At 39.6% G+C, this 24,389-nt stretch overlaps 1 protein-coding gene across 1 annotated transcript in view; it reads right to left on the minus strand.

The window, feature by feature from the left end:
• Nucleotides 1–18,274: 18,274 nt before the first annotated feature.
• Nucleotides 18,275–24,389, minus strand: part of GPR63 (G protein-coupled receptor 63) — a 43,641-nt gene continuing 37,526 nt past the window's right edge. Inside the window, exon 2 of the mRNA XM_004044427.5 lies at nucleotides 18,275–24,037. Coding sequence (XP_004044475.1) covers nucleotides 22,628–23,887 — 1,260 coding nt within the window. The 5' untranslated portion in view covers nucleotides 23,888–24,037 and the 3' untranslated portion in view covers nucleotides 18,275–22,627. The remainder of the gene's footprint in view (nucleotides 24,038–24,389) is intronic.

The following is a 24,389-nucleotide window of genomic DNA, read 5'->3' on the forward strand; positions in this document are numbered from 1 at the left end:
CTGTTCTCAAACTTCTCTCTATATCACTCCACTCATGGAAGACTGCCAGTATATTCCACTTAGGAAAAGTGCATTATACAAAATGAAAACTTAGCTCATTGTGATTTTAAAAAACCAAAACTAAGATAACACAAATGTATATATCTATCTTAAGAATAAAAGCAAAAAGTTTTCTTCCTCTTGTTTTGTCTATTTGTTCATTTGTTTTTATTCTGTTTCTGATCTTGTTTTCAGTGGGACTGTGAGCAACTCAGTATTTACTCTCCCTAAGCCTTGGATCACTGTATACTTAGACAAGCTGAGTTGAGTTACCTTGAGAAAAATTGGACTTTAGACTTTTGGATTATTTTTAACCTCAGAAAACGACAGTGTTCCTGGAGTCTAAAATTACTATACCTGGAGGAGCTAATTTTCATCTGTGCTTTGAACTTATACAGAAGCCACACCCACCTTTATCTATCTGCCTTATAGGTTAATTTGCCACAGGATGTTCTGTCTGGTCCTCTCTGGTATTATTTAGCTGATAAAAACTGCTTGGAAATGTTGCGACTACCCACATTTTACCTTTATTATATTGAATCCAAATTGATTCAGATCATCCCAGCTCTCTCTTTCTCTTTTTGCCTCTGAAATTTGATTTTGCTGTTGCCAAGAATGAACTGTTCCTTAGGGAAACTGGTAAAAATTCTGATTGTATGTCACCTTGAACATAAGTGTCAGGTAATTTTAGTTTTTCCTCAATTTAAAATCACTGTTTTATCTTCTTACGTATCTTTGAAGGGAGGTAGGGAGAAGAATTGATCCTTATAAAGTCATTTACCACTCACCCTTTCAACTATAGCATATCTACTAACAAGGAATTAAGCTATCCCCAATCAGCAAGAATTAGTATTTAATAGAGCTATCAAAAACAAAAAGTATATCCCACACTGATAATAAATAAATCAGTATACCTAAGAGTTAAATTTTCATTTCAAAGGAAAAACACCAGTCCTGATTTTCTGGGTTGGGATTAAAATCTTAGATCTTTCTGGTTTTCATCTAATTTCTGGGGCCCTTGTGAACCATTACTTTATTACCTGCAGCCAAAAAATCTCCCCTAAGGCTGTTCTCCAGGTACGGTTTCTTGCAAAGGGCACAAAGAACAAATTTCAAGTTACTATAATAAGCGTAAGAAAAAACGCCCTGCTTAAAAAAAAAAGAAAAATAAAGAAAAATAAATCTTAAATTTCAAACTGGTAAGCTAGATGCCTTAACACATTCTTCCCATTGCCTAAGTCACTTCATCAACCACTCTTCTCCCTCTCCCTCTTTCTTCTCCTTCTCCTTCTCCTTCTTCTTCTTTTCTTCCACAAGGTCTTCCTCTGTCACTCAGGCTGAAGTACAGTGGCGCAATCCCGGCTCACTGCAACCTCTGCCTCCTGGGTCAAGCAATCCTCCCACGTCACCCTCCCAAGTAGCTGGGACTACAAGCATGTGCCACCACCACAACCGGCTAATTTTCATGCTTTTTGTTTGTTTGTTTTCATTTTTGTTTTTTGGTAGAGATGAGGTTAAGCCATGTCGTGCAGGCTATCTACTATTTTCTTCTTATGCCCCAAATTTGGAGACATAAAGTGAACAGTCAAAGGGGAAACAGTTAAAGTTTCAAATTTACATTTTTTAAAAGTATTGAATAAAACTCTGGGCCGGGCGCGGTGGCTCACGCCTGCAATCCCAGCATTTTGGGAGGCTGAGGCGGGTGGATCACGAGGTCAGGAGATTGAGACCATCCTGGCTAACACGGTGAAACCCCGTCTCTACTAAAAATACAAAAAATTAGCTGGGCGCAGTGGCGGGCGCCTGTAGTCCCAGCTACTCGGGAGGCTGAGGCAGGAGAATGAAATGAACCTGGTAGGCGGAGCTTGCAGTGAGTCGAGATCGCGCCACTGCACTCCAGCCTGGGCGACAGACCGAGACTCCGTCTCAAAAAAAAAAAAAAAAAAGGGACATGGATGAAGCTGGAAACCATCATTCTCAGCAAACTATCGCAAGGACAAACCATCATTCTCAGCAAACTATCGCAAGGACAAAAAACCAAACACCGAATGTTCTCACTCACAGGTGGGAATTGAACAATGAGAACACATGGACACAGGAAGGGGAACATCACACACCAGGGCCTGTTGTGGGGTGTGGGAAGAGGGGAGGGATAGCATTAGGAGATATGCCTAATGTTAAATGACGAGTTAATGGGTGCAGCACATCAACATGGCACATGTATACATATGTAACAAACCTGCACGTTGTGCACATGTACCCTAAAACTTAAAGTATAATAAAAAAATTTAAAAAAAAGAAATTTGCAATTAAAAAAAAAAAAAAAAAAACCTCTGTGAGAAACATTTAACCAGAGCAGAAATGCAAAGAAATCAGCCATGGTATATAGTTATTAAGAAGAATGAGTTGTATCCAGGTAGACCAACCTATAAAAACAGCCATGAGCTATTAATTTGAAGACAAAACAAAGATATTGTGCAACAATATATACACCATGACCCGATTTTTGTAAAATGAATAAACAAGTAAACAAAACTAAACACAATAGAAGTTTGTAAATCTCTATGAGCCCAGAGGAAAATACACAGGGACATCCAGCCAAAGGTTAGCATTAGCTACCTCAGGAAAGCATAATTAGAAAGAAGAAAGTAGAGATTAAAGTTCTCTGTCATATTTCTGTATTGCTTTGACTTTTGAAAATAAATTTTACTATCTTATAATTAAGCAAAACAAAAACGTAAGTGATAAAAGGTAAACTAAGGAAGACACATACATCATACCTGAGAAATAATTTTTGATTCAATTCAGTAAGTATTTGTTCAGTGTATGGACTGATTAGATATATATTAGATATGGTGCACTTTGCCAAAGTAATAGAAAATCTGATTCAAACTGACTTAAACAAGGACATTTATTGGCACACATAACCAGAAGTCAGCCGTGATGTGGGTTTCAGGAGTGACACCTGTGCATTGATTTCATCCTCAGTCCAAAGGAAAAAGAGGCAGAGTTCTGAGATACAGTCTCCATGTCCAGAATATGAGCGACCTCCTTTCTGGAAGGTAGCCCAGGAGATGAAGGAAATGCTTTCAGGAAATCTTTCCTTGTGCTTCATCAGCTCAAATTGTATTGTGCACCTAATCATGATAAACTCATTGGCAAAAAAAAAAGAAGAAAATTTAGATCAATCAACTACTGTTAGAGTGGGGTGTGAGGATGGCCTCTTCTGAGGACCACAGGGATGAATATCTGAACAAATTTCCATTAACAAAGAGAAAGAAGAAATTGTGGCTATGGTCAAACAACAGTGAACAATGGTGGCATGTCTTTACCCTAACAGTGTTTACACTGTTGCAGAAGGCAAGCAATAAAAAGAAATTCTAATTGTGAAGAGTGTTATGAAAAGGCAAGTATATACAGTGCTATGCTTTCAGAACAGATAGCGAGGATTTACCATTGACAAGTGGGGTTGCGGAAGCTTACAGAAGACCACCCTGAGGAATGTTTAAGACCTGAGGAAGAGAGAGAAACTCTACTAAATCCAAATTTATGATTTAAATTAAATAAATAAAATAAAGTTTACTTCATTTGTACCAGAATTTCACTGAATTCTTCTCACTCTGCACTGACCCATAAAACTTCACTAGAAACTTGTGATTATTTGTATCTCTGTTAAGGGAAGGGTCAAGGCACATCAGAATTCTTTTCAGCTCATGGCAATTGTCTGACATGCTAGTTGCTACCTGGTTAAGTCAAACTGCTTAAAGATGAATTTTTTACTAATAACGTATGAAGACAGGAAGGCCAGTGGGTGTGATATGTTTAAAGAACTGAAAGCAATGCTGATGGCCAGAGCCTAGAGAAACCAATGCTAAGGTTACATCTGCTGTAGGTTAGGAAAACTCCCACAAATTATCAAGGAAAAGACAAATGCCCCGACAGAAAAATGGGAAAAGTAGTTCACAAGAAATAGAAAAAGAAAATAAACATGAAATATTGCTTGGTCTACTAACAATAAAAGAAAAGCATTTTGAAATACGTTCCATTTTTCATTTACCAAAATAAAAATTAAAAACTAATTCTGGAGTTCAGTCTTCAATTAGGACATAGGCATTTGCTACAGTGAATATAAATTCATACAACTTTTCTAAACAGCAATTTGACAATAAGTCCAAAATTTCAAAAATGACTGACTGCCTTCTGAACCTCACAATTCAACCCCTTGGAATTGATCTCAAACAAACAAATGAAACAACAAAACCCACAAATGTGAGTAAATATGTTCAGGGATGTTCATCACAGCATTTTATGTAATATTGTAAAGCAATACTGGATGGAATTGTTACTGAGTGAAAAGCAAATTAAAATAGTATTAGAATCTGACTTCTCAGCCAAGCACAGTGGCTCACACCTGTAATCTCAGCACTTTGGGAGGCTGAGGCAGGAGAATCGCTTGAGGCCAGGAGTTTGAGACCAGTATGGACAATGTAGCAAGAACCCGTTTCTACAAAAAATAAAATATATATAGTTGGGCATGGGGGTGTGCGGCTGTAGTCATAGCTACTTACTTGGGAAGCTGAGGTGGGAAGATGGCTTAAGCCCAGAGTTTGAGGCTACAGTGAGCTATGATTGCACCATTTCACTCCAGCCTGGGCAACAGAGTGAGACCCTATCTCTTTAATAATAATAAGAAGAAAGAATTTGATTTCTGTTTTATATAGCAATGATACACATTCACAAAAAAAGAGAAATATTTGTAGGTTATTTATAGGTTAGTTGAGGATATTTATAGGTTAGTTGTCAGTGGATTTTTTTTTAATATTTTGTGCTTTGCAACATCTTTCAGATTTTCTATATAATATAAATGTTTTCATTTTATAATAAGAATGGAGACGTTTTTAAAAAGAAAAGCCAAATCAGCCCTTTTTGGAGGGACTTATCTCAGTAATCAAGGCAAAACTATAATTTTCCTTTATTTTTCACATCACTATATCAATTCCCAGCTTCTCAATACAGAGAGGGCTTAGACATAGTGAACTCAAATCATCATGGTGAAAAAAGGAAATAAGACCTGTCATATAATAACAGGGTAAGATATCCACATCTTGTCATTTTTCCTTTAAAGCAAATATTTATTTTATTATCAAATTATTGGAAAATGAGAAAGAATTGGGAGAAAAATTTATTAGTTCCATTGCAGCAACTGCTGACGAGATGAACAAATAAGCTATCATATGGGATACAAGTCCATCCTCATTATTTATCATTCTAACTACCATTAACAGAATGAGTTCTGTCTGCCAGGTGCCTTACAAACTTCATTTTATTTCCAAATCTCTGAAGAACAATGAAGGATATGTTGTCTTTGCTTTCACAGATGAGAAAACAAAGGCTCAGAGTAAACAACTGGCCAAGTCAAAACTTGACCCCACATCTGCTGCAATTCAAAGCTTATGTTCCTTCCTCCACACTAATCTACTTCCCCATAGCACACTTTATAACAGTAACTCACATTATTAACATTGTCCAATAGTTGTATTTCCATATTTCAGCAATTGATTCAATATTTATTGAGGGACTACATATCCCAGTGACTATATAAGGAGTAGGATATCAGAAAATGTTGCTTGCCCTCATGGTGCACCCAGAGGCAAGGTTGTCTGCTGAAGCTAAATGAGAGTTAGGAAGAACTGATGTGGGTTAAAAATAATCAGTTTTGGAGCCTATAAAAAGAGCTGACCAGGGCAGTGTAAAAAGTTTGTCAAGTAGTGCTGAGGTCCAAATAAAGTTGGAGAACATGAACTTGAAGTGGCACCAATTTTTATGATTGTGCAATATTATTGTTTCCAACAGCATTCATCGGCTTTGTTTGGAAACCAAATGTAATGGAAATGTGTTGTTTTTTGACGACCCAATATTTATAGACCATCATTTTAGTCATTGTGTTACAGTAGGTAGTCAGGCATGAGCAGGAAAGGAGAGGGCTCCCCATCCACCAGGAATGTGGGGCAACCATTAGGTGATGGTCTGGCAGTTGTCACACTACCTCTGTAAAAATGATCATTGGTTGCAGCCACTGCCAGGGAGATGGCTTGGTAGTTGTCACATTAAAATGATAGTTGGTCACAGGTGCTAGGGAGAGGCAATTTCTCAACAGAATAAAAACACTTGAAAATGGTAATCAGCAACTTCCAATAAAATCTCAGGAACTGGGTGAGTGAGCTTGAGCATGAGTATTAAGAGACAAAATGGTGAAGTATGACCTTCCAGGGGCATTCCACTAGAAAAGGGAAGAAAGCCTCAGGTGACTGTATGCACAACGCTAGTAAACACACTGCACGTGCTCACCTCCTAAGTGCAAGGAAGGCATTGCGCATGCAGGCAGCCCACCCTAAGGGAAGAATCATGGGAAAAGGGACACAAGATGACAGGAGGGGGCCAGCATATAAAGTCCTAGGATCAAGGTTAAACGGGGCACATGACCTTCAAACTGCCCACTTGGGTCTCTTCCAAGTGTACTTTCCTTTCTTTCCTAATATAAAGCTTTTAAATAAACTTCCACTCCTGCTCTGAAACTTGCCTTCGTCTCTTTTTCTGCTTTATGCCCCTTAGTTCAATTCTTTCTTCTGAGAAGGCAAGAATTGAGGTTGCTGCAGACCTGTACACACTCACTGCTAGTAACCCAGATAACCGTATTGCACCCCAACCTCTCTCTAAGAAGTCACCCACTCCTCCTCTCGCTTTTAGCCCAGGGTGGGATCCAGGGTGGAGCATGTTGTCTGGCCCAAACAGATTGGTTAATTTTCTGTTACTTACAACGGAAAGAGCCCTTCCAGCATGTTAAAAACAAAAGGGACTGGAAGTGGGATAGTATAAGAGATGAATTAAAAAGATGGAATTGGCAAAGTCGTGGTGAAAATAACAAGGACTTTCTGTCTTGGGCAGGGAAGCTGGCAATCCTTGCTGAGGAGTAGTGAAATATTTACTTGTATCTTGGGACTGAGACCATGTGCTTCCTGAAGCTTCCTCAATACAAGACTTGATAGGAAAACAAATGGGAGTTCAGAGTGTTATTTGTTATGGCCTTCAGTAAGGTCCTACCAAGAAAATATTGGATTTAGATTGAAACTGGCCCATCTGAAAAGAGAAAAGAAGGAAAATTACAAATATGCTAGTAGAGACCATTTCTGTTGAGGGTCCACAATCTGAGATGGCTAAAAATCCAATGAAATGAAACCCGGGGTAGAAAATGGCACGCTATGCTGTCATTTAACAAACATGCCAGAAAGCTGGGAAGAAGTCATCCCTGGGAGGAAATTGGGATGTGTTCCCCCTCAACTTTCTGCAGTTATGCACCCCAGGACTGACAAAATTCAACTCACCTAATTGCAAAGAAGAAGCTAGGATGGAGCTTAGGGGCAAGAGGAGAATTACTGGTGACTCCTACCGCAGCTGTTGCTTGATTTTATTTCTAGGCAGAAGCCATTCAGTTGAGGGGCAAGTATGTGAGCCAATGCCTGAGACAAAGGCAAGGACAGCTGCTTAAGAGATTGAAATTCCCATGCCCAGTTTCACAAGTCAAGAACTATGTTTTGACATAATGTTTGACCTTTAGTTACTAGCCCTTGGAACTCAGGGAATAGAAAGGGAGGCTGTGGGTAGGAGCCCTCATTAATTGATAAAGAAGTTGCTTTGCTTGAGCTCTAAATCAACTCCCAGAACACTGAAATTTTACTAACCCAAAGTAGACTCCTTAGGGATAACTCTTGGAAGGTTCACTCTCTCCAATACCCATCTGAGGTGTAGCCATGGAAAGCAATGGACAAGAGAGAACCTTCCAGAAAGCAGAATAGGGATTATCCAACTATTTATTAAACACACACAAACAAATATTTGGAATATAGTACGTTCGCAGTAAAAGAACCTGAGATATAGACAACTTAGGACATTTACTTTCATTGAGAGTTTGTCCCATTGATGCAAATGGTCTTTTCTAACTAATCCTAGTTCCTGAATCCCAGGGAGCCTCAGAAAGAGAACTGAAGATTAAGGTCTGGGTGGTATACAGGAATCTGGAGGAAATCTTGGGCCAGGTCAAATATCTTCCCAGGAAACTTGCAGCCACAATTCCAGAGGCATAATCTGAATTATAGTCAAGAAAATACAACACATTTAGAGCCCAGCATCAGATCCTGGGAGTAAAATGAAATCATAAATGGAAGAATTAATAAATGAGCTCAGAAGATGGGAAAATCTCATTTACGAGTATGTGAGGGCCCATGAGACACATAGGATTGTTTAAGGTGCACTTTTATATGGATGCCTATTTATCACAGTTGACCTCCAGTACTAGTTCCATGTGATCCTCCACCCAAACATTTCTGAGCCATAAGCCCTATCCTAGTGTGCACCCATCAGTGGTAATCAGTGATGTTTACTCAGACTTAAACAAAGTAGCTGGACCTATGCACCAGGACCCGGAGGACAGGATTTTCTCCAACTACTATTCTATGGGACTGTGTCCAGCCTGCCTGGATTCTATGAGCACCCAGTGTTCATTGCCTTATTGGAACAGTTACAAGAGGGAAGAAGACAAGAAGAAAAGAATAAGCTAGTAAAAAGAAGAAGAAAACTAGCAGTTGCACTTACTAGAGCAGACTACAGCATTTACAAATCATCAGATAAAGGGCACCTTGAATAGACAGAGGGGAATATTTACAGAAGCAGCTGGTTTCCCTAGGATGTAATTGTAAATGTACCCACCGATTGTGCTATCATATGGCAGCAGCATTCTTCCTCCACTCACATAGTTTATGTCCAGCCCTCTGCCAATGAGAAGATATGGCTGGCTGGTCAGTTCACCTCCTATACACGGACAGCTGACTTTGTGGCCTAGAGTAATAAATCATAGACGTGTCTGGAAAGCCTTCCTGGTGTCAAACACTCTGGTTCTCATTGACCCTGAATAAAGCCTGTGCCAGCAACCAGAACTTCAAGATACAGCAACACATTAACTGATGCCCTGGTAAAGGCGGCAGATGGGTGTGAAGGCACTTAGTGCCAGGCTGGGATGGCCTAATATGGCCTGAAATACTGTGAGAAATCCTCATGCTGATCTGGGGAAAGTTGGTTTGGTCATGAGTGTGGGATTGTTCATCTGTTTGTCTCTCTTCTCAGCCAGGATATCAAGACTGTCAGTCATTCTGCCTCATCCATAAATTTCACAGCCTGGGATACAGAGCTCATCAATGCCATAAGGAAGTTGAGGACTTAGACTGTGTCAGAGGAAATCTTTTTGGCATGGGTCTGAAAATGGAAGCTGGAGCTGTACACGGGCTAACTCTCATGGGCTACTATCAAACAGTGAGGGAAACCCACAGTCTCAGGTGAAGGTTTTCTCTCTTTGGGATGCTGTGGCCACAAAGTGGCCACTGTTGGCTCTACTGTGCAGAAATGACTTTGTTTTCACCAAAACTCATTTCCTTTTCATCTGGGGCACACAAGCTAGACCATATTTCTGCCTCCACTGCAGGAAGGTGCAACCACATAACCAACTTCTATCCATGGAAATATTTGTGAAAGTGATGGAGGCCATATTCAAGTTTGGCCATAAAAATCTTCCAGGTTTCCAGGCCTGGTATCTCTTTTATCACTGGCTTTATATTGGAATACAGTTGTATATTGGAATACTAGCTGTATATTGGAATACATTAGGATCTGCATGCTGAAGATACTAGAGCTTCCCATAGAAGGATTCCTGGGTGATTGCTTGGAGCCAACTGGGGACATTTGAATTGGATTGTTCCATGAAAATGAAATCAACTATTCTTATGTTAAGCTATTGATTTGAGGGGTTTATTGACACAAAAGCTACCACTACTTTAATGAATACACAGATTGATTTTCATGTCACATTTGTGGGGTCAGGGTAATACACCCAGAATAATGTTTGCACCAATGATTACCCAGGCAGCCTGAGGAAGCATGGCTAGAGAGAGAATTTTAATTCCTTTAAGAAAGAAGCAAAACTAACTGCTAGAAAAAAAGCCCCAAAAGTCAGAGTCAATGGAGGAAGTCATTCACAAGAGATTAAGTAGTAAGACTTTAGCCAGGATGCCAGTGGGCGAGTCAAGTTGCACAGCATGAAGACAATCAGAGCACATGGTATATAGAACAAGGGCAGAGGAGATGTGAGGGCAACAAAGGTATATTTTCTTCAAATGACAATAGAGAGAGATCTGAAGGCATAAAAGAACTATGTAAAACCAGATAACTTCAGCCCCTACCTTTAAGCCAGCTCTGCACCCCATTAACTTCCTGAGGCCTTTACACACTGGCATCATTCTTGTAAAGTCCATTTCTTAAGGTTTATAAATTCTTAGGTCATTTCCCAAATTCTCTCATCTACCCTTGATGTGCACTTGTGTTGTAATAGATTTTATTATTATTTCTGTGTGGTAAGGCCAACACATCAGGAGATGAGTGCCATTGAAAAGATAGTTTATACAACTAACAGTTCCCAAGAAAGAGTACATGTTATGCCATAGGAGGCTATACTGGGATCTGTTACAGGGCAGAAAGAGAAGGGGAACTGTGGGCTGAAGCTTCTATTGTGCATTGCTCAGGGGTGAGGCAGAGTATGCAGACTTGGGATTGGTTAGTGTGACTAATCCAGCAAGCTCTGGAGCCTAAGGGCTGTTCCTAGTGTCTGACTGGGGGAATTAGGGTAGGTGAGGTATATGGCTGACTTAGGGAATAAAAGCTTGATAGGGAAGGTGTTTCTGGATATGGACTTAATCAGCTAAAGAAGGCCAACTGGCCAGCCTCTAACCAGGGCCCCCAAACTAGGTCAAGACAGTATTTGAAAAGCTATATTATAACCTGTCCCACAGTGACAGTATTTTCATGGTTCACTTCCTAGCCCTCACCATATCCCATGTTCCAGATTTTAATTTTTGTCATAAGCGTGATTGCTGAGTATACCCTTGTGGGTAATGGTTTCCTTTCCAGAAGAGGAAGGAACTGCTGTTTTTACTCTAGTGTTACTCCTAACCCTTCTAACATCCATAGTACTATGTCAGCCACTTTGGGAATTATATTGAAAGCACCCAGATAAGCACCCAGGCTACAGAAAGGGTCAAATTTCCATGAGGCTCTGCTTCTGAGAATCAGGACTTCATGACCAGAGCCACGGGCCTCCAGATCTCCTGAGATCCCATGGTCAAGCTAGCATTCCTGAGAAAGAAGGTATTTGGCATTCAGTTAATAAAGACCTGAGTAGGAACTTCACCAGCCTGAGTCCCTCCTCACTACCTAAATCTTTTCTGCCTTTCTGATGGTCACCATGTCTGAAAATTTTCCCAGAAATAACCTAGCACAAAGAAACTACCATTGTTTGTATTATTTAGATCTCAAAAGTCTTCTGTTGCACTGGCCTCCAGAAGCTGCATGCCTGCCTGGCCTGCCTAGATTTTGCCCTACACTCAGACCTTCTCTGAAGATATAAGGGCCAATAATGCTTAACAGGGATCTTGAATTCATTTCTTGTGTCTCTTGCTTGCAAATGAGAAACACATTACTTTAGAAAACGATGTGGATATGCATGTTTTACCTATGTCAGAAATTGTGGGGTGGCACTGCTGCAAATTACCAGCACTGAGTAGTAATGCTGAACCTGGTATATACTGAGATGAAGAAGTGATGAATAATGCAGACAAATCACCAAGCTTAGAGCCAGCCGACCATGGAGGAGTTGAGGACAAGCTGAGCGGGCCAGAGGCCACAGGATGAGTCAGGAGGCCCAAGCTAGGTTGACTGGGACAATCAGATTCTAAAGGAAAATCCTTCATGAATGAGGAAAGAATAAAGTGAAGGAAACAAAAAAGTACAGGTAAGAGGTTGGATAGGCAGTATTACAATGTAAAAAACACATGAGTTTCAGTGTCCATACAGACGCAGGTTTAAATTCTTGTTCTGAAACCAGCCCAACTGTCCCATATAACTGATGTTTATGGTTTCTTTTGAAAAAACCTAGAAATTGACCCTCGCAGTCTTAAAACTTGAGAAGCTTGCATTGTCTTATCTGAGTTCCTTTCTCAGGAAACCAACCATCAGGCCTCCCAGACAGTGTCAAGAAACTGAAAGTTTCCAATCAGTCACTGCATCTGGACAATGAGACGTCAGACCCAATACCTGTCATGATTGCCTAACCAACCACTTGCTGCCTGTTAACCAACTCCTCTTCCTTACCCCCTTCTCCAATTCCTGTTTTCCCATGTGGAGTTCCATTTCTTCCCCACTATATAAACCCCTAATTTTAGTCACTTGCAGAGACAGATTTGAGATTGATCTCCCATTCTTGGCTGCAACACTAGAAGCCTTCTTCCCTGGTGATACTCGTCTCAGTGACTGGCCTTCTCCATAGTGAGCAGCAGGACTTAGAAGGAACCCCTGGTGTTTTGGTAACAGTACCTCCACTTTATGAGTCCTGTAGCCTCTTAAAATCCAATTAACCACTTGAAGCTTTAAAGATTTATAAATAATATCTACCTCCCAGAGTCATTATAAGGACTGGCGATTACATAAAGATAAAGTATTTCCATCACCTAGCAGGCATCAAATAAGTGACTTCCATTAATGTAATTATTTGGTTGTGGACTCTCTATGGGCTTTAAACAGCAATAAAAGTCTTAACCAGGAACTGACAACCGAAATCATTATTTATAACACTTACCTTGCTTCAACCAACATTGAACCTTTGTTTAGTATTTACATATTTTAGAACTTACTCATTAAGCAAAGTAAACACCTTTTATATGTAAAAGTCTGAGCTAGTTGCCAAAAACACAGCATTACCCACCCCACCCCATGCACATACCATAATGTTTCCTGCCTTTTTTTGGTTTTTTTTGGAGACAGAGTCTTTGCTCTGTCGCCCATGCTGGAGTGCAGCGGTGCAGTCTTGGCTCACTGCAACCTCTATCTCCCGGGCTTAAGCAATTCTCCTGTTTCAGCCTCCCAAGTAGCTGGGACTACAGGCACACGCTGCCACGCCCAGCTAATTTTTTGTATTTTAGTAGAGATGGAGTTTCACCACATTGCCCAGGCTGGTCTGGAACTCCTGAGCTCAGGCAATCTGCCCTCCTCAGCCTCCCAAAGTGCTAGGACTATAGGAATGAGCCACCGCACCCGGCCAATGTTCCCTGTTTTTACAGATTATCCATCTTTGTTTTAAATGGTCAGTGTTTCAAAGATTTGTTACTAAATTTTAAGTTTTCCTCACTTCTATACAATAGTAGACTGATTTGGCTGCCTTTTTGTTCTTCTAAATTTTCTGTTTTTATTAAGCCAACTGTTTGTTCTGGCACCACATTAATGTATGTACCTTTTAGTCTATTTATACATGTCACATCTTGGATTGACTTTTTATTCCCAGTTTCTTCCTGGCAAAGACAATGAGCACAGTGAGCATACTTAATAAATGTTACATAATAATAACTATTAAATGTTCCTTAAAAAATCTCAAGCAGATTTTTTATCTTTAGCTTCTACTTTGGGATAATTATATCCTTCCTCAAAGCTATTTATAGCTCCCATCAGGAAGAACAACTGAAAAAAAATGTCACAGTCCTGCCAAAACTGTGGTGAAAGTGATTTAAACTCTGAAGATCTGTTGCAAGTGTTCAAAATGGCATTCGACATATGTATATCTAATTCCATCAACAGAAAACTTTTCCCAACCAAAATCTCCATGACGGAGGTGGTCATGGAATATGACTTGTCCATATCCCCATCATCAATCATTCCGATTACCCAAAACAGTCAAAGAAACGCACCTTACATGCAGTCGTTATTAGTCCATCTGCATGTGCACTCTTCAGCTGCATCATAAGTCATGTTCTCCCTCTACCCTGTGAAGAGCCTGAGCCCCAGCATATTTAGTCGAGACCATAAGTTGCAGTCACAGGGCCACCTCATAAATAAGTGAAATGGAGGACCTCCTGCATGACATGAATTGTAAATCATAGGACCAAAAAAATATACACATATGTTCAGTATTCAGGGCTGCCAGATTTAGCAAGTACAAATTAGCAATCTTATTCGCTCTACACATTAATCTCCAAACTTGCCTGGATGGTATAAGAAAACCCCAAGATTACTTTCTCTCTTAAGTCCAGGAAGCAGGTTAGAATAGTAGGTGAGTCTCCAGAGACTGAAGACATGGGCAGTGATCTCAGTTCTTGCTACCTAGAACTTATTTGGCTTGGAAAAGTCCATCCTAGTTTTTACCAGCAAGATTCTATTATCAAAAGGTCCACTTCCAGACTTTGAGAGGGTACTGCTCTCTGTGAGCCACCATGGTAGATGCTGGGGAAACCAGGAACAAGCCTAGTGCCCTGCCCTCAGGGAGCTTAGCATCTAGTAGGAGAGAAAGTGTAATTAAAGGAGAAAGGTGGGGTTAGAAATAAAGATCTAGGTCTATATGAGAAGTCTTGGGTGGGGGGGTGTGGAAGAGGTGGCTGGCATCACATCTCTGTTAGACTACATTTCTGTATTTCCCTTCAGTATGCATCTTGTTTTACTGTATATTTGTTTTCATGAGAAGGCTTTTGCCCTCAGGAGAAATTAAATAGAACCCATTGCTTGGCAATAGCAGCCTTCACACAGATTCACATACAGTGATGTCTTGCATTCTAGGTTAATCATAGCTTTTGAGATTACCTTTGGGGAAATTGTGTAAGAAAAATCCTTTTTTCTCTCCTGTCAGAGAGAAATGTCTTCTGTGCCATTTGCAGTTACCTTGCTAATGAGATGAGTCCACAGAGAGGAGGTAAGTACAGAAAGGTATCTCTGGCTGACAGCTTCCCAATGACTCCCACCATCCATGAACAAAGAGTTCTTCCAGTTTAAGTACAGCAAAAGTGATAGCAATACCTACCAGAGCAGGTGGGCTATGGAAGGCCAGCTTAGGTCCCCTCAGAAGTTTAAGTCCAGACGGAGTAGATGAACTCCTTAAAAAATTGTTATTTTATATAAAATATTATAAAAGTTCCATTATTATTGCTTCTATTAGTAAAAACCTACCTATTAGATGAAGGTATTTTCCAGAATCATTTGTCTGGCCTCTTCTTACTTGATAACAGGTTTTTCCAAAGCTTGCAACCTCACTATTCAGCCCTTTCCTTTCTGACAGTAAATATCTCACTGACTCAAGTGAAGTGGGAAAGAGCTCTAAAGTTGGGAGCTGGGGAGTCTGGTTTGAATCCCAGCTCTGTCTTTTTTTTTTTTTTTTGAGACGGAGTCTTGCTCTGTCGCCCAGGCTGGAGTGCAGTGACGCAATCTCGGCTCACTGCAAGCTCCGCCTCCTGGGTTCACGCCATTCTCCTGCCTCAGCCTCCCGAGTAGCTGGGACTACAGGCGCCCGCCACCATGCCCGGCTAATTTTTTGTACTTTTAGTAGAGACGGGGTTTCACCATGTTAGCCAGGATGGTCTCGATCTCCTGACCTCGTGATCCACCCGCCTTGGCCTCCCAAAGTTCTGGGATTACAGGTGTGAGCCACCGCACCCGGCCTCTGTCTTCTAACTGCTGCAAAAATTTGGTACAGTCATTTAATTGCCCCAGAACTAGTTCCTTGTCTGCTTATTAGGGCATAATGTATCCAAAAACCTCTAATGGAGGTTCTGTCACAGAACAGATGATAAATTACATAATTTAAAAATATTCTGTCTCATTATTTTCAAATATATCTAACAAATTACAGTACCACAGTTTTTTGGGACAGTTTTTTATACAAATTACTCAATTGATTAAGCAATTCTAATTCTTGTAACAATCATGAGTTTAAGAGTATCTTAAAATACTGCCATTTTACAACATGTTGAAAGTTTGGTGACACAGCAAGAATTTCAAAGCTGGTGTGGGGACCCAAAGGGCCCCAACTTCATGCTCAGTACTATCTGATTTATCTTTGACAGTTAAATATGTTCCAGTAACAATTTATATTATTAATTGGTTTAATCAACCTTAGATAAACTATCTACAAACCAGTGCCTAGTTATCCTAAATTCCAAACTGATGGGTGTTACTGTATTTATATATATAACAGATAGTTTTGTTTTGTTTTGTTTTAGACAGAGTCTTGCTCAGTCGCCCAAACTGGAGTGCAGTGGTGTGATCTCAGTTCACTGCAACCTCCGCCTCCCGGGTTCAAGTGATTCTCATGTCTCAGCCTCCCAAGTAGCTGGGATTACAGGCATGTGCCACCACGCCCAGCTAATTTTTGTATTTTAGTAGAGACAGGGTTTCACCATGTTGGCCAGGCTGGTCTCGAACTCCTGGGCTCAAGCAATCTGCTTGCCTCAGCCTCCCAAGTGCAGGGATTACAGGTGTGAGCCACCACGCCTGGCCAGAGATAAGACATTTAATGACATGCAGAGAAGTCCCACTGAGTCAGTTTATATATGAAGATGCGAGTATCATTCTGATCCCCAAACACCAATCTCTTCTGAACATCGGTTTTCTCCTTAGTCATTGTTTTTTTAAAAAAAAAAAAAAAAAAAGTCTGCTAACAATATTAATTGAGTACGTACCATGGTCCAGCTCTGACTCAACACTGGGGATGCAGCAGTAAGCAAAACACTGCTTACTGCCTCAAGGGGCTCAGTCTGGTGGAGGAAATCACCACTTCTCAGGGTGAGCTCTTTCACAGGAGTTTTCCTCTGTGGAACTGCTGGAGTCCTTGGCAGTTCTTCTTTATTCTTTGGGTTTTCCGTCCCCAGAACACCCATGCAGGTGGCTCCAGCAAGGGTAGAGTACAGGGGAGAGCAGTGATCAGGAAAGTCTCACACTGCCTCTTCCAACATTTAGGCCCCACCCAGCCTTGCCAGACTTTCATCACCTCTAGCTCCTTTCTCTCATTCTTGGCTACTACAGATAACCCCCAGTATTTCAGACAAATTAGTACATAATGGAACCCCAATTATGCACCAGGGTGAGAGTCTATTCAAAAGGAGTTCTGGGATCCACGTGATCTGAGGAAAGTGGCTGGGTGCTCCAATATTTCTGCTGCAGTCAGCAGGTTCTGTGAATGTTCCATGACATTACAGATGGTGTGTCCCAGACTCTCAGGGCTCCAGTCAGCCTAACAGTCTTATTTATGACTTAGCCAAATACAGTTCACAATTTAAAACCAAGACTAAACCAATAGCAGTTTAGCATTAATATCCACATCTTGGAATGCATATTTTACTGCTGATTATCTGATGCATTAAGAGTAATACTCATTCACTATGACATTTAGTAAGCTCCTCTCACTAGGGGCTTGGTTCAGTTATCAGAGAATAATAGAGGAAGGTGGCCTAGATGTGAATCCTAGCTATTCCTAAGTAAATGTACTTAACTTCTTGGGAACAGTTACCTCAGCTAGAAAAGGGGAAATACTGTGCATTAAATAGATTGAAGGTGTATTTGACCACAATTAGTGGCCAAAATATGGCATCTGTTATTATTGGTACTATTATTGTACTTTCACGCTTAGATTACTGTTATAACTACAAATGCTTTCAAATTCTTTAAAAGTACTTGGGGTTCATTATTCTTATAGTAGATGTGAATATTCTTTTAATTCAACATGTTGCTTTAATATTTATTTTGCTCTATCTTTCTTACCTTTTTGTGTCAGAAGGAAACATCGAATGTAAATTCAATAACAACCTGCTATTGTAAATCAACCTTCTTTTGTGACTTAAAACTCTCATGTTTAACTGGCACAAAACTGAAACTCTTATATACAAATAAACGATGTTTCCTATGGATTTATAAGTACAGAAAGGCCTTTGCTTTTAGAAATGGAAATGCAGTATGAAATCATTTCATCAAAATAGAAGCAGACATTATCATTGCTTTGCCAAACTGACAATCTAATTTTAAATAATTCAGCAGTAAAATTTTCATCACTTTCCTAGACAGAATTTCTTAAAGCTGTTTAACAGCTTTATAACTCAACAGTTGTTAGCTATACTACTAGTTTTTTTGTCATTTCATCTTGAACTACTCTGAGAACTTCTAAAACTAGAATATAGTTACATGCACAGAGGCCTTGAGGTCTAATTTGAAAATAAGAACCCAAAGGAAGCAGAATTTGAAGCTAAACTCAGCTTTTAACAGAAATTATTATTCATGATAAACTTTTCTAAATGAAATGCAGTAGTCGTTTTTTTAAAAAAAACTCCACTTTAGAAATGTTAAATATTTATTTATTTTCTTATCAGGAGCTCTTTTCTTGGTTGTAATAAGAATATGCACAAATAACCATATTTTTCAATATTTAAATATTAGAACCCATAATTCAAGGTTGTTTTTTTTTCCATACAGGTCAGTTACTATTGTAAAATAAATTAATTTTAATTACAAAGGTCTAGTACCAATAGATATCTAAGAAATGTATACTTTACCTCCAATAACAAACTTGTGCTTTGATATTTTTTATCATAAAAACTGAGTTTTCAATGAAGGCAGTTTAGCAGGACTATAGTTGTGAAAATAAATCTGAATGTAGCCATTCTTTAAACTTACACTAAAAATCATTGTAGAATAAAATGTCAAGCAAGTGAAAACTTTTCTGTGATATATACAGAAATGATACATATGTAAATATTTTCACATAAACAAAAACAAAGATCAAGAAAAAAATTAAATATCTTTGTGGGCAACAGAAATACACAGATTAAAAAGGTTATTTTTATTTTACTTCAATGCTTGCATTGAACACAACTGGCAGAGCAATAGGAATTAGATAAATCTTTACATTCTTCCGGGAATTACACACAATAAAGACAGCTCTCTATAAGAAAATAAAATATGAGCATACTTAGACTGCTGAAAGTCATGACTTTCAATTAAGTCACCCATTTTGCTCTACTGTGAAGCTATATGCTTTATCAGAATTTTGCCAGTTGAAAGAAAATAAAGCTAACACTGGCAAGATCCAGCACAAACACAGGTGGCAGCAAATCAGGCACAATGTTGTGTGGATTTTCCTCTCAATGTGGATTACCCATGCCTAGAAGATAATGGCTTGCAACACGAAACAAACATTGTGGGATAAAACAGATGATATTTAAATAGATATATTTTCTACAGGAATGTTTCCTGAAGAGTTTCCCAGGGACTACCTGAGCCAGAGTCAGGCAGAGTGCTCAATAAAATAAAAATGCACATTCCTGGGCTCAACCACAGACCCTCTGGGGGCCCAGGAATCTGTACTGTTAACAAGCTCCCTTGGGGATGCTTAAACATGTATTAAAAGTTTAAATAACGTTACTCCATACTATTTGGAATTTCCCTTGCATCTTTCTTTTGACCACAAATATTTCATTATCTCTTTTATGCTTCTTACTAGCCAGAAGGAAAAACAGGCAAACAAAAAACCATTTCTGATTATGCCTGTGAGCAGTGAGAATTAGTAGTGGTATCTTTCCCTGCCTCAAGAAAATATGGGGGAATAGGCAACATATGATTTTGCACCTACGTTTCTCAAAGGTGCTCCATAGTACTTATTTTTAAAGCTTTCACAATGTATACATAATAAAAATGTTCAAAATGATTTGTAAACTCTCATCAGATCAAGATAATCCAGTGTAAAAAGAACTGCTGTTCAGTGTTGCTGCTGAATTCTCACAAAGACCCCTTCATAATCTTTGTTCACAAACAGGGAGCGTCTCGGCAGGCACTCCAGAGCTCTCACCAAATGAGGCACTGCCTATTAAGCAGCATGAAAGTACCTAAAGACTGCCCATAAAACAGGAACAAAGAAAACAAAGCTCAGTTTCACCTCCAGCCAAAAAGGAGTCTTCATGACCTACCAATATGTAAGATGAATACAGATCATGCTGACTTTCCTCAGAGAAAAGTCTAATAAAAAATGTCCTTATCAATATCTGCTTGAAATCTAGTTTATATGGAAAATGGAGAGCATAATACACTTCAACATGCTACTAGTATCTACTACAGTGCTTATGTCCTATAAAATCCCTATGGACAAAAACAATTTTACCTGTGAATAAAAATTAGAAATGAAAGAGGTAGGTGACTATCATTTGAAGATAATCCCAAAACAACATGTTGAATAATATGCTTGAGTCCCCAAAGAGCTCTTTAACTGGACAATGAGTTCCAACATCGGTGCAATTTTCTTAAGAGCAGAGTTTCCCAGATATTTCATGATGTCATCAACCTTTCAATGCCCCAACTCCTGATACAGTGCCACACTCTTCAGATATTTAATATTAAGAAATAGCTAATGAAGTAAAATGTAAAGAAGTAATACTGGAGACCAAAGGGTGAGGTGATGCTGAAGTCAGCTAAGCTCTTCAAAAATCTACACCCTAGTATGGAGGAAAGCACATTTGAGTTGGACAGGACGTTAGAGATTCATCTAATCCAACTCTCTGGTTTTACAAATGAAGAAATAGAAGCTTATTTTTTCCACTGGCTCACAAAACACTAACATCCTGAAAAGATGCTATAAATCCACAGTTAACTTACTTAATTAGTCAATGATGTAGCCAAGTGGCTATATTTTCAGCCCTTATCCCTGTGGGCTGTTTTATAAAGTGAGCCACCGGTAACAGAGAAGCTGACCAAGGCCCTAGATGCACCTGGGGGCAGACTGTCAGCAAGAGAAAAACAATTTGAAATGTCAGACATGCCCTATTAAAACTTGTTCTAGACTCAGACCAGGGTTCATTTTCCCTTCTTTGTAGGAGACACACATCTGAGCACGTTCACAAACTCCAGCTCTGCTAGGGCAAGCATTGGGGCAACAATACTATTCTGCCCAGAACACTTAGAACTAACACAGATGGACAACTGGAAACCTCCAAATCCGCAGGGGCAAGACCTACACATAGCTATCTTTAATTTCTCAATAATTGTCAGTCACTTGTTTTGCAAATCAAAAACAAAACAAAAAAATCACTGGTTTTGCTTCACAGCCTTATTTATCTAAGATTTTTAAGTCTCACATTAAAAAGTGGTTGTAGGTCAGATGTGGTGGCTCATGCCTGTAATCCCAACATTTTGGGAGGCCAAGGCAGGCAGATCGTTTGAGCTCAGGACTCTGAGACCAGCCTGGGCAACATGGTGAAACCTTGTCTTTACAAAAGAAAATACAAAAAATTAGCTGGGTGTGGTGGCACACACCTGTGTGTGCGTGTGTGTGTGTGGTTCCAGCTATTCAGGAGGCTGAGACAGGAGGATTACCTGAGCCTGGGAGGTTGAGGCTACAATGAGCCATGATCACACCACTGCACTCCAGCCTGGGTGGCAAAGCGAGACTCCAAAAAACAAAAAGTGGTTGTAAGTGATTTTATTTTTTCTTTTCTATTTTCCAGTGTTTCTGTAATGCTTTCATATTTCTTTCGGTAGTTAGAAAATAAAGGCTAATTTTTAAAAAGAATATCATAGTCTAAAAAATTAAAGGATGCATAGAGTTCCCTCTTGACTATGTGACATCTAAACTGAATGAACTGTCTGCGTGGCACAGTGGAACAGCGCAGTCTCAGGATTCTGACAGATTTTTGGATCCCAGCTCTACCACTAACCTTGGGCAGGATTTTAGTCCCTCTGAGACCTGCTTTCTTCACCTGTAAAAATGAAAACAATAATACCTACCTCACAACATCCTGTAAGGATAAAATGATGCACAGTGCCTGACACATAGGTGTCCATAAATATCAACCCCTTCTCCCTATACTCCACAAAAACCCTTGAGTAAAAGGAATCACCACAGCCTGTACCAGCCACTTGCCATCCCCCTCACTACACTCACCTTTTAAATTTGCAAGGATCCTGTCTCCTAGATTTTGCGCTATTGCTTGAAGAGTTGCTATTGTGCTTAGAAAAGTATCTACATTTTATGTTCTCTTTTACAACTGTACATGCAGATAAAACATTTCTTAAAACTATCTTCCCATAAGTGATAATGCATATTTCCTAAAGCACATATCATGTATAAAAACAATTCTGAAAAATAAGACTGAATTAATTTGTACATTGTCTCTTAAAGTGCACCAAAGTAAATAGTAATGACCATTAAAATGTCGCTAACCTTCCTGGGTTAGTTTTTAAAATAAAACTAAATATATATTGATTGAGATGTTTGGCTCCAATGTGATGGTAAAAAGCAGCAGTGTCTTCCAGAAAAAAAAAGTCTTGATAAACTCAAATAAGCACACCTTAGCAGCACACGAAATGCCTACAATTCAATGTAACTGCAGGCTCAATAAAGCACAATCCTGATTCCCACTATGAAAACAAAATCAATCAAGGAAAAACCCCAAAACCAAAAAAAATCTCCTCACCCTAAATTGAGGATTTCTATTGAACCCTGGAGGTAATATTTGTAATCACTTTCCTATTGTTTATTCTTGGTAACAGAACTATAATTACCATTCTTTCTTTACACTGCTCACACACATACATACACAAACCCTATAAAAAACAATAAAGTGGAGAGGCTATGAGAAAGAAAATTCAATGTCAATAAAGAACAAGCATCACCCAAAATGTCAGTCAGTTCCAATATTCACACCACCGTCCGATGTTCCCCACACACATAGACAGCACTAGGACGTATCCGTCGCCTTGTGTGACCAGGGAGCTGCGGCAAAAACTTGAAGGACTTAGGCATCATGTCCAGGCAAGCATCATGGAATTTCTTAATCCTCCAGTAGTAGATCAGCGGATTCAATGCAGACTTGAGGTAGCAGAGCCACAGTAGCCAGGTGCTAATCTCAAAAAAGTTGTGCTGATAGTAAAAGTGCTTACTGAATGTTGCCACAAGGCTGTAAGTGGTGAATGGGGCCCAGCAGACAATGAAGACAGCAAAGAGAATCAAAATAGTGGTGAAGGCACGTGTTTTAAAGCCCATGTCAATGCTCATCTGGAAAGGTCTCTGCAGACTCATGAGACCCAGTTTGCTGGCCTGGCTGAGGCATATACCTTCAGGGTAGCTATGGATCCTCAAGGCATTGTGCCGAAGGGTGTTGAGTATGCCCATAAATGAGTACAGTATTACCAGGAAGGGTATGAAGAAAGAAATGAGAGAAATCAAAATCACATAAGCCTGGTAGCCTGGATTGGTTGTGTACCCAAACACACACTGGGGAGCTCGGGAAGGTATCTGCAGGTCGGGGTTTCCTACGGCTAAAGGAAAAGCTACACAAAAGGAAGTTGCCCAAGAAACTGCAATCAGAACCTTAGCTCTATATGGGTTTAGCTTATCCTGCCTCTGGACTATAATAAGGAACCTATCTATGCTAATGATGAGCAGGATGGCTACTCCTTCTATCACAAATAACCAGAAAAACATAGCAGATACCCTACAGAAGAATTTCCCAAAAATCCATCGGGTAGTAAGAATAGTTACTAGGGCAAAGGGCATGTTCAGCACTGCAAGCAACATGTCTGCAAAAGCTAGGCTGGCAAGGAGGATGTTAATTGCAGACCTCATGGCAGCTTTTTGGTAAACCATGAGGCACACAACCAAGTTCCCAAGAAAAGACACAAACAGAATGAATATCATTATAGCAGAAAGGGTGATCTGAAGAGGCAAGTTTAGGCTCTTAAATGCTGCTGGTGTTGTGGGCACAGCTGTACTATTCACTGTCAAGGAACTCAAACCAGTGGGAGCCATGGTTTCAAAACTATATCTAAGCAATGGACTGAGGTCAGGATGCTGGAATGGTGGAGGGAGTGTAATATTCATGTAGGTGTTTTCATACACGACAAATGTTGTGTTGGATGTCCCGGTATGGAACGCAGTCAACACTGCCGAGAAGACCATGGTTTCAGTAGGATGGAAGATGCAAGCAGAGATGCAGGAGTTCTTCAAGCATTTCAACACAGAACAGCAGTATCAGGTCCCATTGATGGGCTTGGAAATACATTCTGGAAAATGGACAATGAGTTCCATCTTCCACAAGAGTCCTTTTGCCTGAAAATAAAACCAAAACACAAAAAGTAAATGAGAAATGAGATTTGCAAATAACATTTAACTCCAGGGCTGCCTTTCATCATGAAGGATCAGTTTTGCTCTTTTTGACCGTTTAAAAATATTTTAGTCTCCAGTGTAGTCAACACTAAAATATCGTTCTGTTATTTTATCTTTAGTCAACCATGGTGGAAATTTCATGACATTCATATATAAAGCAAAAGTGCGAGGAATCTCAAAATGTGTTACTGCCCCAAAGACAAAAATTATAATCTTACTGTTAATTTTTAAAATATTTCCAATGCCTTTAATTTTAATTAAATGTTAATTTTAATTTTCATGCTTTGCTATAGTC

This window comes from Gorilla gorilla, chromosome 5 (assembly GCF_029281585.2).
Source record: "Gorilla gorilla gorilla isolate KB3781 chromosome 5, NHGRI_mGorGor1-v2.1_pri, whole genome shotgun sequence".
In the NCBI taxonomy this organism is placed as follows: domain Eukaryota; kingdom Metazoa; phylum Chordata; class Mammalia; order Primates; family Hominidae; genus Gorilla; species Gorilla gorilla.